General features: G+C 39.4%; 1 protein-coding gene and 1 long non-coding RNA gene across 2 annotated transcripts in view; one reads left to right on the plus strand and one right to left on the minus strand.

The window, feature by feature from the left end:
- Nucleotides 1-491: 491 nt before the first annotated feature.
- LOC106939291 (adhesion G protein-coupled receptor A3-like) overlaps nt 492-11,986 on the plus strand; it is a gene marked incomplete at its 5' end in the record, with an annotated part of 44,412 nt that continues 32,917 nt past the window's right edge. The window contains 5 exons of the mRNA XM_015021658.1: nt 492-563; nt 2,420-2,491; nt 2,646-2,717; nt 4,444-4,607; nt 7,941-8,154. Coding sequence (XP_014877144.1) covers nt 492-563; nt 2,420-2,491; nt 2,646-2,717; nt 4,444-4,607; nt 7,941-8,154 — 594 coding nt within the window. The remainder of the gene's footprint in view (nt 564-2,419; nt 2,492-2,645; nt 2,718-4,443; nt 4,608-7,940; nt 8,155-11,986) is intronic.
- LOC106939290 (uncharacterized) lies at nt 10,840-11,443 on the minus strand. Its single transcript, XR_001422808.1, has 2 exons — nt 11,214-11,443; nt 10,840-11,090 (listed from the first exon to the last, which is right to left on the minus strand). It is a non-coding gene; the product is annotated as an uncharacterized LOC106939290 (long non-coding RNA).

Consider the following 11,986-nt stretch of genomic DNA (forward strand, 5'->3'; position numbering starts at 1 on the left):
GAGATTTTTCTGAGATCCATTTTTAGTATTGTGAGAGCTCTGGGGTAGGCGGGGTGGATGGACAAGGAGTGCTGGTCTGGAACTGCCACATGTGTGTTTTTGCCTCTGTGCTGGATGTGGTTTGGGTCTCCAGCTAGCAGGAAATGGTCTGTGTGGTCTAGCTAACAGGTGCAAGTTAAGTTACTGAAGCATGACACCAGCATTTCCAGCAAATTATGACTGTTAAAATAGCAAAATTCACTGCTTTAATTAGACTTCTTGAAAGTTTCAAAGCTCTCTTTATTCCCAAGCAAAAGCTGAACATCCTGAGTGGGCTTGACCGGCTCCATGGATGTGTCGATGGAATCATACTTCATTGCTTGTTTGTATAGTCTGCAAACAGAAGGGCACTAGATTTGATCTGACAGCTCTTTTCTCACCTGTGATCAGATGGATGGATAAATGGGTAGTGTAGTCATGTCTGACTCTTTCTGTGTGTCTCTCTCCTCCAGGTACCTGAAGAATAATCTGATAAGTACAGTGGAGCCTGGAGCTTTCCGTGGTCTTTTGGCCTTGAGGAAACTGTAAGTGTGATTAAGAACTGAAATAGCCTGATGCAAGGAATCCTGCAAAAAAAAAAAAAAAAAAAAAAGGGTGAATTGAAGTTTATTTTTTATTTCTGTGAGTTTTATCCCAGAGTGATCCCATAGATTTTCTGGATCCTTTAGTTAAGTCATGCAGAATACAATAGAAGTAGTTATTATTTTTTTATAATCTGCAGTCTAACTTTGAAAATAAAATGCCATAGCATTGTAAAAAATAAAGTTAACTCATATTTAAGACACAAATTAGCTGTTCCTATTGCTGCTAAAATAATGAAAATATATTACTGTCATGTCTAACCTTGGTGTAGTTATTTTGGGTTTGACAAAAAGACTTTCATAAAATTCACAAAATGAAAAATACAAATGAAGTGAATAAAAATGCATTGAAGTTTGTGGTGGCAACGTGACGAGATGAAAAGCTCAGGGGGTTTGAATAAGTTTGTAAAATACTGTGATGTTCCCTGACTGCTTCTTAATTTATCATGGCGTTTCGGTGCATAGATCAATAGTTACATGTTAGTTTAACAAAATACTCAACAAAATATATTTTTTATTAGTGTTCTTTGCACAGTGCTGATTTTGATGACTTAACTGGCCCAAAATAATCTCTAACATTAACTTGGATGAACGTACTATCACCCTACAAAGCTGTTCCCTTTTGGATTATGCGTTTTAGAATGTTTGAGAGTTTTTATAATCATAAAAATAGCAACAATTACAAATCAAAGATTTTTTTTCTTTGCTTTTTTTTGAAGACAGCTTTGACTTTATTGTCAAAGCTGCCGTTCTTATACTGTTTTTGCACTGAGCCAAAGAGAAATAACAAAGTGTTTTGTTTCACCTGCATTTTTTCAACCTCACTATATAAAAAAACATTAATATTTGATGGGTGAGCCATAATGTGTGGAATGCAAATAGGGGGAAAAGGGAAGCAGGAGTGTGCAGGAAGAGCAGCTGTTTATTGTTTTGGAAGCATCAGGGTCAGAAGTCCTAGTTATTGTTCAGCCGCATTCTGCAGCACAAAAATAGAGCATTAAGAATAAGTAGACCTTCACACCCAGCAATAAGCCATAACAATGGCTTTTACCGCTTATAAATGGTATTTTTATTTGTTTTTTTTTTCATTCAAAGCTTTTAAAAGATTCAGTGTTTAAAAATAGAACGAGCGTGTCTTTTTATTTCTAAGCAGGCCCAGCTTCTTTCTACCTTCGTGCTTTCTTCAGTGATTGCCTCAACATAAAAGGTTAAGGAGTGAGGGACATGATTACAACCTGGTAGTCAGTAGGATCTGGACTGGCAGGGATGCAAACAGTGAGTTAACAATATTGATTCTGGGCGCGTGTGCACGCAGCCTTGGGGAGAAGCAGAGGGTCTAATTTAAGTTCTCCCCAACTGGTGATTATTCGAGTGCTCTGCTTATTTTCCCACAGCTGCTCCAGCCCAGTAGCTCTTTAATTACAGTGTGTGTGGGCGCGGAGATTTGGACACAACAGCGCTCCGCCACTCGCATATGGGCGCCTGCTCCAACTGTTCATATCTGTTTGTGTTTAGAAGGATGTGTGTGTGTGTGTGTGTGTGTGTGTGTGCCAGCAGTTGTTATGTGAAATGTGAAATTTTGCAAAAGGTCAGGATGGATTTCTCAAAGTGGCATAGATGACAGAGAAAAAACAGCGTTTTCAGCTGCTTGGGTTCCCTGAGCAGGCAGGCATGCATGGAAGCACATATTACCACAGACGCATCTCTGATTTCTGTTCCTACTTATTCTGACGACCATGTCAAGAAAATGCTCCTAGTCAAGTGAGGCATACTTCTTCTTTGCCTTTTTGTCCTTACAGGGATCTGTCTGACAACAGAATCGGCTGCCTCTCACCTGAGATGTTTCTTGATCTGGGCAGACTCTTAAAATTGTGAGTAGCTACCTGTGTTCTCAGAGGTTTTGTTTTCCATTCTGTCTGCAACGGCTAAAGCCCGACAAGTAGCTGTAGTTTTGCATAAGGAATAGTGAGAGTGAGAGTTGTTGGCTGTTTTTGGACGTGTGTGTTTTCTGTTTTCCACCAACAGAAATTTATCTGGAAACATTTTCTCCACACTCCCGACGGGACTCTTCACACACCTCCTGGATCTGAGAGTGCTGTAAGATGAACAAACAATGCATTTATTTAATGGGTGGTAAATATACTCACTTAGTCTTTACTCTGTTCAATTGCTTGTTAAACCAGTGGTGAAACAGCCAATCACATTGCAGCAACAATAGTAAAGACAGCTTGGTGTAGAGCAGCAGAATGGAGAGAATCTAAAGGGGTAGTATTGGGTAAAAATGACTTTTTTGAGCTTTACAACAGGTTGCAATGCTGGAGTTTTGCCTTGATTCTCTCATACATGTTTGAGAAATCCTTTGATCTGGCTGAAGTGTACATCTGCTAAGCTCATTATAGAAGCTACTTCTCAGTGCAACGCTGGCAAAAAAGTTGGTAAAAATGTTGTTAAAGGGTTAATAGAGGAGCGATGTTGTGATGACTTCCTGAAAGCAAAGTGTTGGAAAGAACAGGACTTTCTTAAAGAGACAGACGTGTAATGTAAAGGCCTTAAATTATGAAGTGATATTTTCTTTCCGTCATATTTGATATACATAGTATTTTTATAACAACTGAAGGTAACATAGTTACTCAGTTGTACTATAAAATGATGCTATGTGGCAAGAATACATAATATGGCCTTTTAAGTGACCGTGGACGTTGTCAGCACCAGGTGGGCTGGTCTGAGTATTCAGAAATTGCTTGTTAATGGGCAACTTCTCAGGTTTGCGAGCAAGAGAAAATATCCAGATATCAGCAGTTGTATGGTTGAAACCGACTAGCTAATGTCAGAGATGAGAGGAGAATGGGCTTACTGTTTCCTGATGACAGGCAGCGGTAACTCAAATGACCACTTACTGGAGAAAAAGGGTCCATTTAAAATCATGGTTCCTAATGGGAACAGTGTGGATTTTTTCAAGTGGAAGACTTAAAATGCCTTGGTTTCTTGGGCAGGAGTGATGAGAGGAGGATTTAGTGGTTACAGTATTTGGGGCCTCATCCCACTTGGATGTTGCTCAGGTCTGTTGCAGAGAAGAAAAGGTAAAGCCAGTAAGCAAATCCCTCAATTTATCAGTCCGTGTACGTTCCAGCTCTCACTATGATCAATACTGAAAGAATGAGATCCTGGATTCAAGTGGCTGAAATGATTTTGCTCCATAAAGGAGGCAGACTGAGCCTTAGAGATGGGGTTAGGAGCTCTATCATCCAGGGTCAGCTCAGAGTGAAACAGCTGAAGCCAGTTGAGGTAATTTCACCATCTGATCATGGCGTCTCTTGCATGCCTGCCTTCCTTTAGAGGCACACAGAATGTTTTACAGAATTTTGTAATGGCAATATGGACTAAATCTATTTGAAATGTTTCTGATTCTGTGTTGAAACTGTGCCATGAAGATTTAAGGCAGTTCTCATGTCAAACTGCAGTCAAATCTGGTGAAGAATTTGACTCACTGATTTAATATGAATAGTGAGTCAAATTGTGGTAGTTTGTCTTTAAAATAAATCAGTGGATTTAAATCGATAGAGAACACCTGTCCACATAATAGTTTTCCCCAAAAAACCTCTTAAACTCAATTTCTAACATTGATGCAAATATTTAACTCTGCTTCTTTGCATGGGATGGAAGAATTAACTCCTAAACTCTAATTGTCACTTTTGTTCATTGTACAAAGTTTGTTTCTGTTTGGATTGCAGGCATTTTGCATGTTGAGCTAACTGCTGCAAGTGTCCTTGACATTCAAGCCCTACTGAATTATATCCTGACTGTATACTGGTACTGCCACCAGGAACTTTGGCACCGAGACCTTGTTCTGTGACTGCCAGCTGAAGTGGCTGCTCGTTTGGGCTCAGCAGAACTCGGTGAGGGTTGGTAATGACACGGTCTGTGTTTTCCCAACCCACCTCCATGGCCTGGAGCTGCGCAGCCTGCGAGAACAGCAGCTCAAATGTGGTAAGACCTTCTTTTCTATAACTGTGTAGGGCGAACACAACTCGGACAAGACGAGCTCCGAGTTCCCTAAATGTTGCATCATTTGTGAACAATCGTTGAGTGAATGTATACATGCTTTTATTTATTTTATAATTATTCTAAGTTGGAAACATGCAACTTGTTTTTATATCCACTTTCTTTACTCTGATACTCCTAAATTATCTAAGTCAGCAATGTTTTAAAGTCCACCTCAGACCAGCTATAAAGATGTGGAGAATTTTAAAGCTGCTCTTTCTAAAATAATATATCCTAAATTGTGAGTATCTCACACAACCGCAAATCCACCTAAACATGGCCAAGGATGTTATTAAAGAATCAACCAAGGTTCCTCTGGAGGAGCTGAGGAGAATCTGCAGCTGGAAGTAGATGGAAGAGCGGCAAGAAGAAAACAGCTGTTGAAAGAAAACCATGTGACTTTACATTTATTTAAGGTTTCACAGGTGGTGCAGACGACGCAGCAAACTTGTGGAATAGGATGCGTTGGTTACATGAAAGGCATAATGACCTCACTGTAGTTTTTTTACAAAGATGAGTGAGCAAAAATGCTTCCCTGGTGGGGATAACTTCAAAAAAAAACAAAAAAACAATGCATCTGTAATTTTATTGAAATGTAGTTTTACAGAGTATTTACTCAGTGGAACAAATGCATGCCACAGTTTCCTGGACTTCATCTGTAAATATGAAAGCCGTGTATTGTTTCCCTTCCACTTCACAGACATGCATTACTTTCTGTTGGTCTCAGGTGTTGCATTTCCTTCACAACAAAGAGTGAAGGAAAATGCAAGCTGAAGAGACACATTTACTAGACATTGTGTGTATTAAAGACAACAACATTGAAACATCTAATGTATGTTTTCTGCTCATTTAGGGCAACAGATTTTTGAGGATATTAAAATGACTTCATCAAGCAAAAGAGAAATCCAACAGTCTTTATCTCCTTTTATCTAAAACTGAAACTGTGGTTGTCTTCCCAGCCTTTCTCTGTCCTTCCCTCAATTTTCCCTCTTTTTTCCCTCCCTCTATCTCCTCACTTTGTGCCGCAGTCCACAGGGGAATTGTATTTCATATGTGATAGGATCATTCTCCCCTTCTCCTTATATCTGGATTGTGCCGGGGACATTGCTCGGGAATGAGAAAATGTCTGTGTGTTTGTCCTCGTGTGCGTATATGTGTGAACTACAGGCATCTAACATGAAGACGCACAATGCGACACCGCTCCCAGGAAACTAATTAAGAGATATGCGTTTTGGTGTGCATCATGCACACGATCCCCCTCCTGCAGTTCTTGTTTTTGCGTACACAGCCGGTGCTATCCAAAGATGTCTAAACCACAGACATTGCAGGCTGATTTCCTCCAGTCCTAACTGGATGTGTTCTTCATTTAGTCAAAACAATCCAAAGCAATTACAGGCTAATTCTGCACAGTCCCCAGACAAAGAGCCAAGAGAGGAATCCAGTGGCAGGACAAAGAGCACTCGTTTCAGGCCCTAAAGCATCCATTATGGGATTACAGTGATAACATTATGGGCGCCATGCTCGTGCAATTCTTGGCCTTCATACAGCACTCTACACTAACTTCATCTTACACCACCTTGTTTGTTCACTTGGCAGCAAGCAGTTTGCAGTTGGATGCTGTGAGATGCGGTCAGAGCCAGGCTTTAGCTGCTATTTGTTGGTTGTTCTGTTCAAATGTCTGCACTTCTTTAGAGAGTCATTCACAGTCCAGGTAAGGTTGAAGCCATTATTTATAAAAATGCTTTTGAAAAACGGAATAGAGCATGAATATACCTCAACAACTCAAGGTACTTTACAAATATTGACATTTATTGACTCATTATTTTATCTGCAGTTTTTATTGAAAGGATGCATGTCACACCATGTGTTACTTGGACTCTTTGCTTCTGTTTTTCCTTGTATTGATTTCTTATTTTCCTTCATACATGTTTGTTTCCTCTCTTGGTTGAGTTATTTTCATCTGATCAGTCCTGTCAGGTTTTACTCTTGATCTGCTCTTAGTTTTATTCTTTGTGATGGTTAGAGGTAGATTAATTTTCCCGGTTGGTATTAGTGCCACAGACTCCCAATTGAATTTAGACTTAGACTTTTTTTTAGCTATTCTCATATATCCATTGATTTTAAGCTGCTCCATTGTAGCTTTGACTGGATTTTCTTTTTGTCCCTCTGGCAGGTGGACCAATCTCAGGTCTTTTTCTGTTTTCTTTGACTTGTTTAAAGGCACAGCTCACATATTTGTTTATAAGCCAAACCCACTTTAAACCTGTCCTTCAGTTTCAGCTTCTGAGCCGATAAGAGGCTGTTTGCTCCTCATTGTTCCCAACAAACCTCTGAAACCTTCATAACTATATTCAGATCAGTATTTATTGGACTATATTAGTTATGTGACCTTTGAAAGTAATGGAGCTATTTACATTCCGCACTTTTCAGATTCATTTGTGGGGAGGAAAAAAAAAATCATGCATTACTTTTTGTTAAAATCCCAACAAACTGTTAGAGTTTCTAAAATAATTAAAAAAAGTTAAATGGGCCTGACATCATTTGCAAAGTTTTGTATATTTATTTCGCTCTGCAGCATCCTGAGTGTGATGGATAACAGATGTTTGCCCTAAACATTCTGACGCCGTCGCCGTGGTGATGCACTGCAGATGAGTGGGAACAGAGAAGCGTGCTGGGCTTCCTGACTTCAGGTGCTTCCTGTGTTCAGAGGCATCTGCTTCATGCGTTTGGCCGCTGCCTTCTTGTTTTAAAACACCGCTGGTGTAAGACAGCAACACCCCAAACATGAAGTACAGATAATATGGTGTCTTACCAGTTCAATAGATGATTCTGCTTTCATTGGCAGTTTTTTTTTTTATTATTCCTATGATGACAGTTTAGTGTAACTGCATGTCTCAGAGTGTATTCTTGAGGGTGTTATGGTCTCAACCGTCTCATTGGTGAACTATCCTGTTGCTGGTGTTGCTTGAGGCCTCTTTTGTTGCATTAGTTTCAGCAAAAGAGAGTCAGGAAAATATCCTGAGGCTGAACCTCTTTACTGGCTGCTATTTGTCTTGTTCAGCAACAGAAATGACTTCCATGACGAGGAGTTTGACTGAAGGTCCGCCAGTTCTGTCAGTTGTGGTGTTTGTGGAGGCATGCAGCAGTTTGTTTAATATAAGATACTTTTAAAATTTCTGAGTTATCTTCCTGAATCTTTTCTTTTCCTTTCCACCTCAGTAAGATTGCAGGGGAAGGGTTTCACGTTCCTCTCATGTTACTTTCCTTCTCGCCGTACAGATGGTCCTTTGGAGATGCCGCTTTTCCAGCTCATCCCTTCCCAGAGGCAACTTGTTTTCCGTGGTGACCAGCTTCCCCTCCAGTGCACCGCGTCTTACCTCGACCAGTCGGTGGAGCTGTGGTGGCGTCACAACAGCCACGGAGTGACCACACAGGAGGACATGGGCATCTATGTGGAGAAGACTCTACTTCATGACTGCTGCTTGCTCACCAGGTACCTGAGGAAACGTGAGCTGAGTTCTGATTTCCTGGTGATTGACTTGTTGCACTTACTTATAATCTCCAAAGTCTGTCAGTAAGTAGGTAAAATAGAAATTTCCTGCTTCATTTTCAGAATTAAGTGCATATAACCTTATATAAGTATTTTCTTTACAATTTGTCAGGTTCACAAACACAAATCTGAATGTACTCTTGGGGGACTTTAGGTGACATACTAATACCAAGATGATAGATGGGTTTCTTTTTTTCTTTTTTTTTCAGATAAAAGTCAGAAAAGTGGAATATTTCCACAAGATGCTAAAATGCTTCCCTATTCATCATTGAAAACATTTCAGTCACTTAAATTGGATAGAGAGCATCTTTCAACAGCAGTGTTTACGCTTGCATAGATCCTCAGTCAATGCTGGATGATGCCTGAGCTATTACAACACTCAGTGGTTTGCATGTAGGCCAAAGCTGTAAGTTTTGGTCTCATCTGACCAGAGCGCCATTTTCTACTGACATCCATCAAGTCCAAATGTTTGAATTTTATGATTTCAACTTTGGTTTGGCTCATCCACAAAACAGGAGAGAACCAAACTGCAACAAACATATTTGCTTATATGTAGTTTAGCATAGTAGTTTAAGGAAAACGCAGCTAATATCTCTGCAGACCTCACACATCCTGGACACAAACATTTACCCTGTGGTCTAACCTACAGGCTGTCTCTCTGATTAACAGAGCGAACATCTTACAGCCTGAATTGTCAGCTAATTTGCTGTGAAACAAAATAAACATTTTATGCACAGTCACATGACAGTCAAACCAATTTTTGTTTCCTTATGTCTGGAAAGTTGGCTGCAAATAGTTGCACATATTGTTTGTTTATCCTCAATTATTTCCTGTATTGCTAATCTATTTATGATTTATGTTGTGTGCGCTTTAAAACCAACGTCATTTTCCTTGTTATTCTGATTTAAAAATGGCCGCTACATACCATGGTCTGCAGCACCGGTGGTCAGTGTGTGTTGTTTCATAGAAAATATTAGGAATTCATTGTTTGTTGTGCATCTGATGCCGTAGGTGTGTTTTTATTCTTAAGAAAAACTTTGAAAACTCCATATTCTTTTCTGTACATGTCACAAATAAGCAGCAAGTCATGTCAGCTTGTTACTTAAATTCCTAATTAATACCTTTAGGTTACGTTGTCACATTGCGATGTGACGTTTTTACGATGCAGCACTCAGACACGGAGACCCGTTTCTTTTCTGTGCCTCAGTCACTCGGAGGATCTTGGGTTTTTCTTTTGTTATTGCCGCCCTTGAAAGGACACGACAGAATTGGCTTGGCATGGCACCAAAACCTCACAGCAATCCACAGCTCGTCTCTTGAGATTGGCCGTCCAGTCTGCCCCCCCAGCGCTGGCGGGGCACTGGCTGATCACACGCTAAGAGGAACAGATGCTGAATCATAATTGAGGTGATAAAGTGGACCGACATCACAGACGTTTGTACTTTTTTTTCTTTTTTATTGAGAGACTGCCACAAGCCTCTATCCTCTTTCTCTCTTTGTCTTGTACGTATGAGTTATGGTGAACACATTTCGGTAATGGTGTCGCCGTAGTTTTGGGACGCTGGAGCTCATTGCTGTGGATTATGTTTACTGGTGCCTCTTCTGACTTAGAGTCTCTGACATAAATATTGATGGGGAGCTAACAGAATTATGTTTCAGTGTGTCAAGAAGGCCTTAACGTTGTTTTATTTTCATTTGGTAACGAGAACAGTGGGTACATTCCTGGAAGGGTCCTTCACTTCCCTGGCTTAAAACACCACACACATAAATATGCATCCAAACCACCCAAAATGTGCCAACTATATGTAAAAATGTTCTCTGCGATTCCTGCACGTTACTTAGTAATTCAAATAAATTTATTTTAGGTTATTTTTTGGGGGGAAAAAAACCAACGCAGTGCTGTGACAGGTTTTCGCCCATGTGTCATATTTAATCCAGAACTCTTTTTTAATCATATTTATAAAAGCTTATTTAACTCCTAAATGCTATTTTTGGCTAAACGACAATCTCATTTTTCGCATTATAATATTGTAATTGGTAGTTTTATTTGCTTAAGTGACAACACATCACAGTACAAGAAAAATCACAAAATCTTACCAAGTAGTTTATGTCTAGTTTCTACACAGCAAATCCAGGAGGCCAAAAAGTGTGAAGTCTTTTTGGAGAGTTGGTACCTTAACTCTTATAAAGTGTCAAATATCAAATCTGCTGGAGTTAATCATTTAACACTTGCTAACACTAATTCAGTGTTAGATCTTAATATTAACTCTCACAGAGTACTTTAACTTCTTAAGAGTTATTTGTAATTAATATTAAATAGGTGTTTTATCGTTTTGAACTTTTAAAAATTCTTTGAAAAATAAACATTTAATAAAGAGGCAGTGATTTTCTCAAATGCATTTATTTCAAAACGTGCACCATAATTACAAAACATATAACAGAGTGGAATAATGTGCATGTTTCACATGTCGCTTTCATTCACATATTGCTTATCAAACGGTCTGACATATCAGCTGTGCAATACAAAATGCAGTATGCTTAATACATTTTTCTTCAATACAATATGCATGAAATTGTGGATAAAGTAAAGCCTGTATCAATGCATGCAGTTCATGTAATATCATAGAGTTTAACAGGTGGATTGCCAGATATGTACATTACATAACAGACCAACCTGATATTCAGATCCATCATTTCTTATCCAGTTTCTGTTGATAAGAGACAGTTCCTCTCTTCACTCCACCAGAGAAATGTCCACTCACTAACAGATTGTCTTCAGGTTGTTGGGCTGTTCGTGAAGTTTGGCCGGAGACACCAACATGCTCCTCTACTGCATCGGACCGTCTTCAGTCTCTGAGTACTACAGCCAGTGTCGGACTCTGGATCATAACAAACAAAAAACAGAACAATGAGAAACGGAGCGAAGGAATACATTTTTACTACAACTCTAACAACAAGCCTCCATTACAGAAATGTGGAGTTTCACAGATATTAACACTTACATAATCATTTTTGGAGCTTGAATCTTCGAAGAATCCATGGAGGGATCAGGAGGGGGAGGTTAGGCTGACGACTGGCGATTCACCCGCAACCAGACTGGTTCTAATATATACAAAAAGGCAATAAAAGGATTAAAACATGCTGCAAAACGTATATAAGAAGACACAACAGCGGGAATAATGCTCTCAACGTGAAAAAGCCTTTTACATTTTTTCAAAGGAAAAAAATCGATCAGAAAAGTTGATAAATCTGACCAATATGCATGTAAACGTTCAATATAATGAAAAACATACTCCAGATTATTACTGTTCAATTTAGCCCATAATTTGATTAAATCTTCACCGGCTCGATATTTTTCCAACGCTTATACTCCGCTAACATTCGGCATGCTAAGCTAAATATGCTAACACCGAGCCGTGTGGCGAACTGTATGATTACAGGTTGAGCTCAACTCAAAATAATAGTTATAAACCATCTCAGAAAAAAAATTACTTACCAAGTGCAGTAAATAACTCAGACATGTGGAGAGTAAATAGTCCTGAAATGACTTGGCTTCTGTCGCTTCGCTTCGGTGGGAATCTGTGATTCTGGGGCGGAGGCAGTGAATGAACTCCTTCAGTGTTAGAGCCGCTGGTGGAGTTCAGAGTTCAGAGGTCAAGAGTTACTGATTCCATTTTAACACCTCTAGATTTGATACGCAAACACTTTGTTTTAACACTGGATTTTAACTACTAATAATATACACCCCAGACTTACATAAACAGAATGTGACTAT

Source organism: Poecilia latipinna, unplaced genomic scaffold (assembly GCF_001443285.1).
Source record: "Poecilia latipinna isolate Pla-1442-1.1 unplaced genomic scaffold, P_latipinna-1.0 Scaffold2822, whole genome shotgun sequence".
Classification (NCBI taxonomy): Eukaryota; Metazoa; Chordata; class Actinopteri; order Cyprinodontiformes; family Poeciliidae; genus Poecilia; species Poecilia latipinna.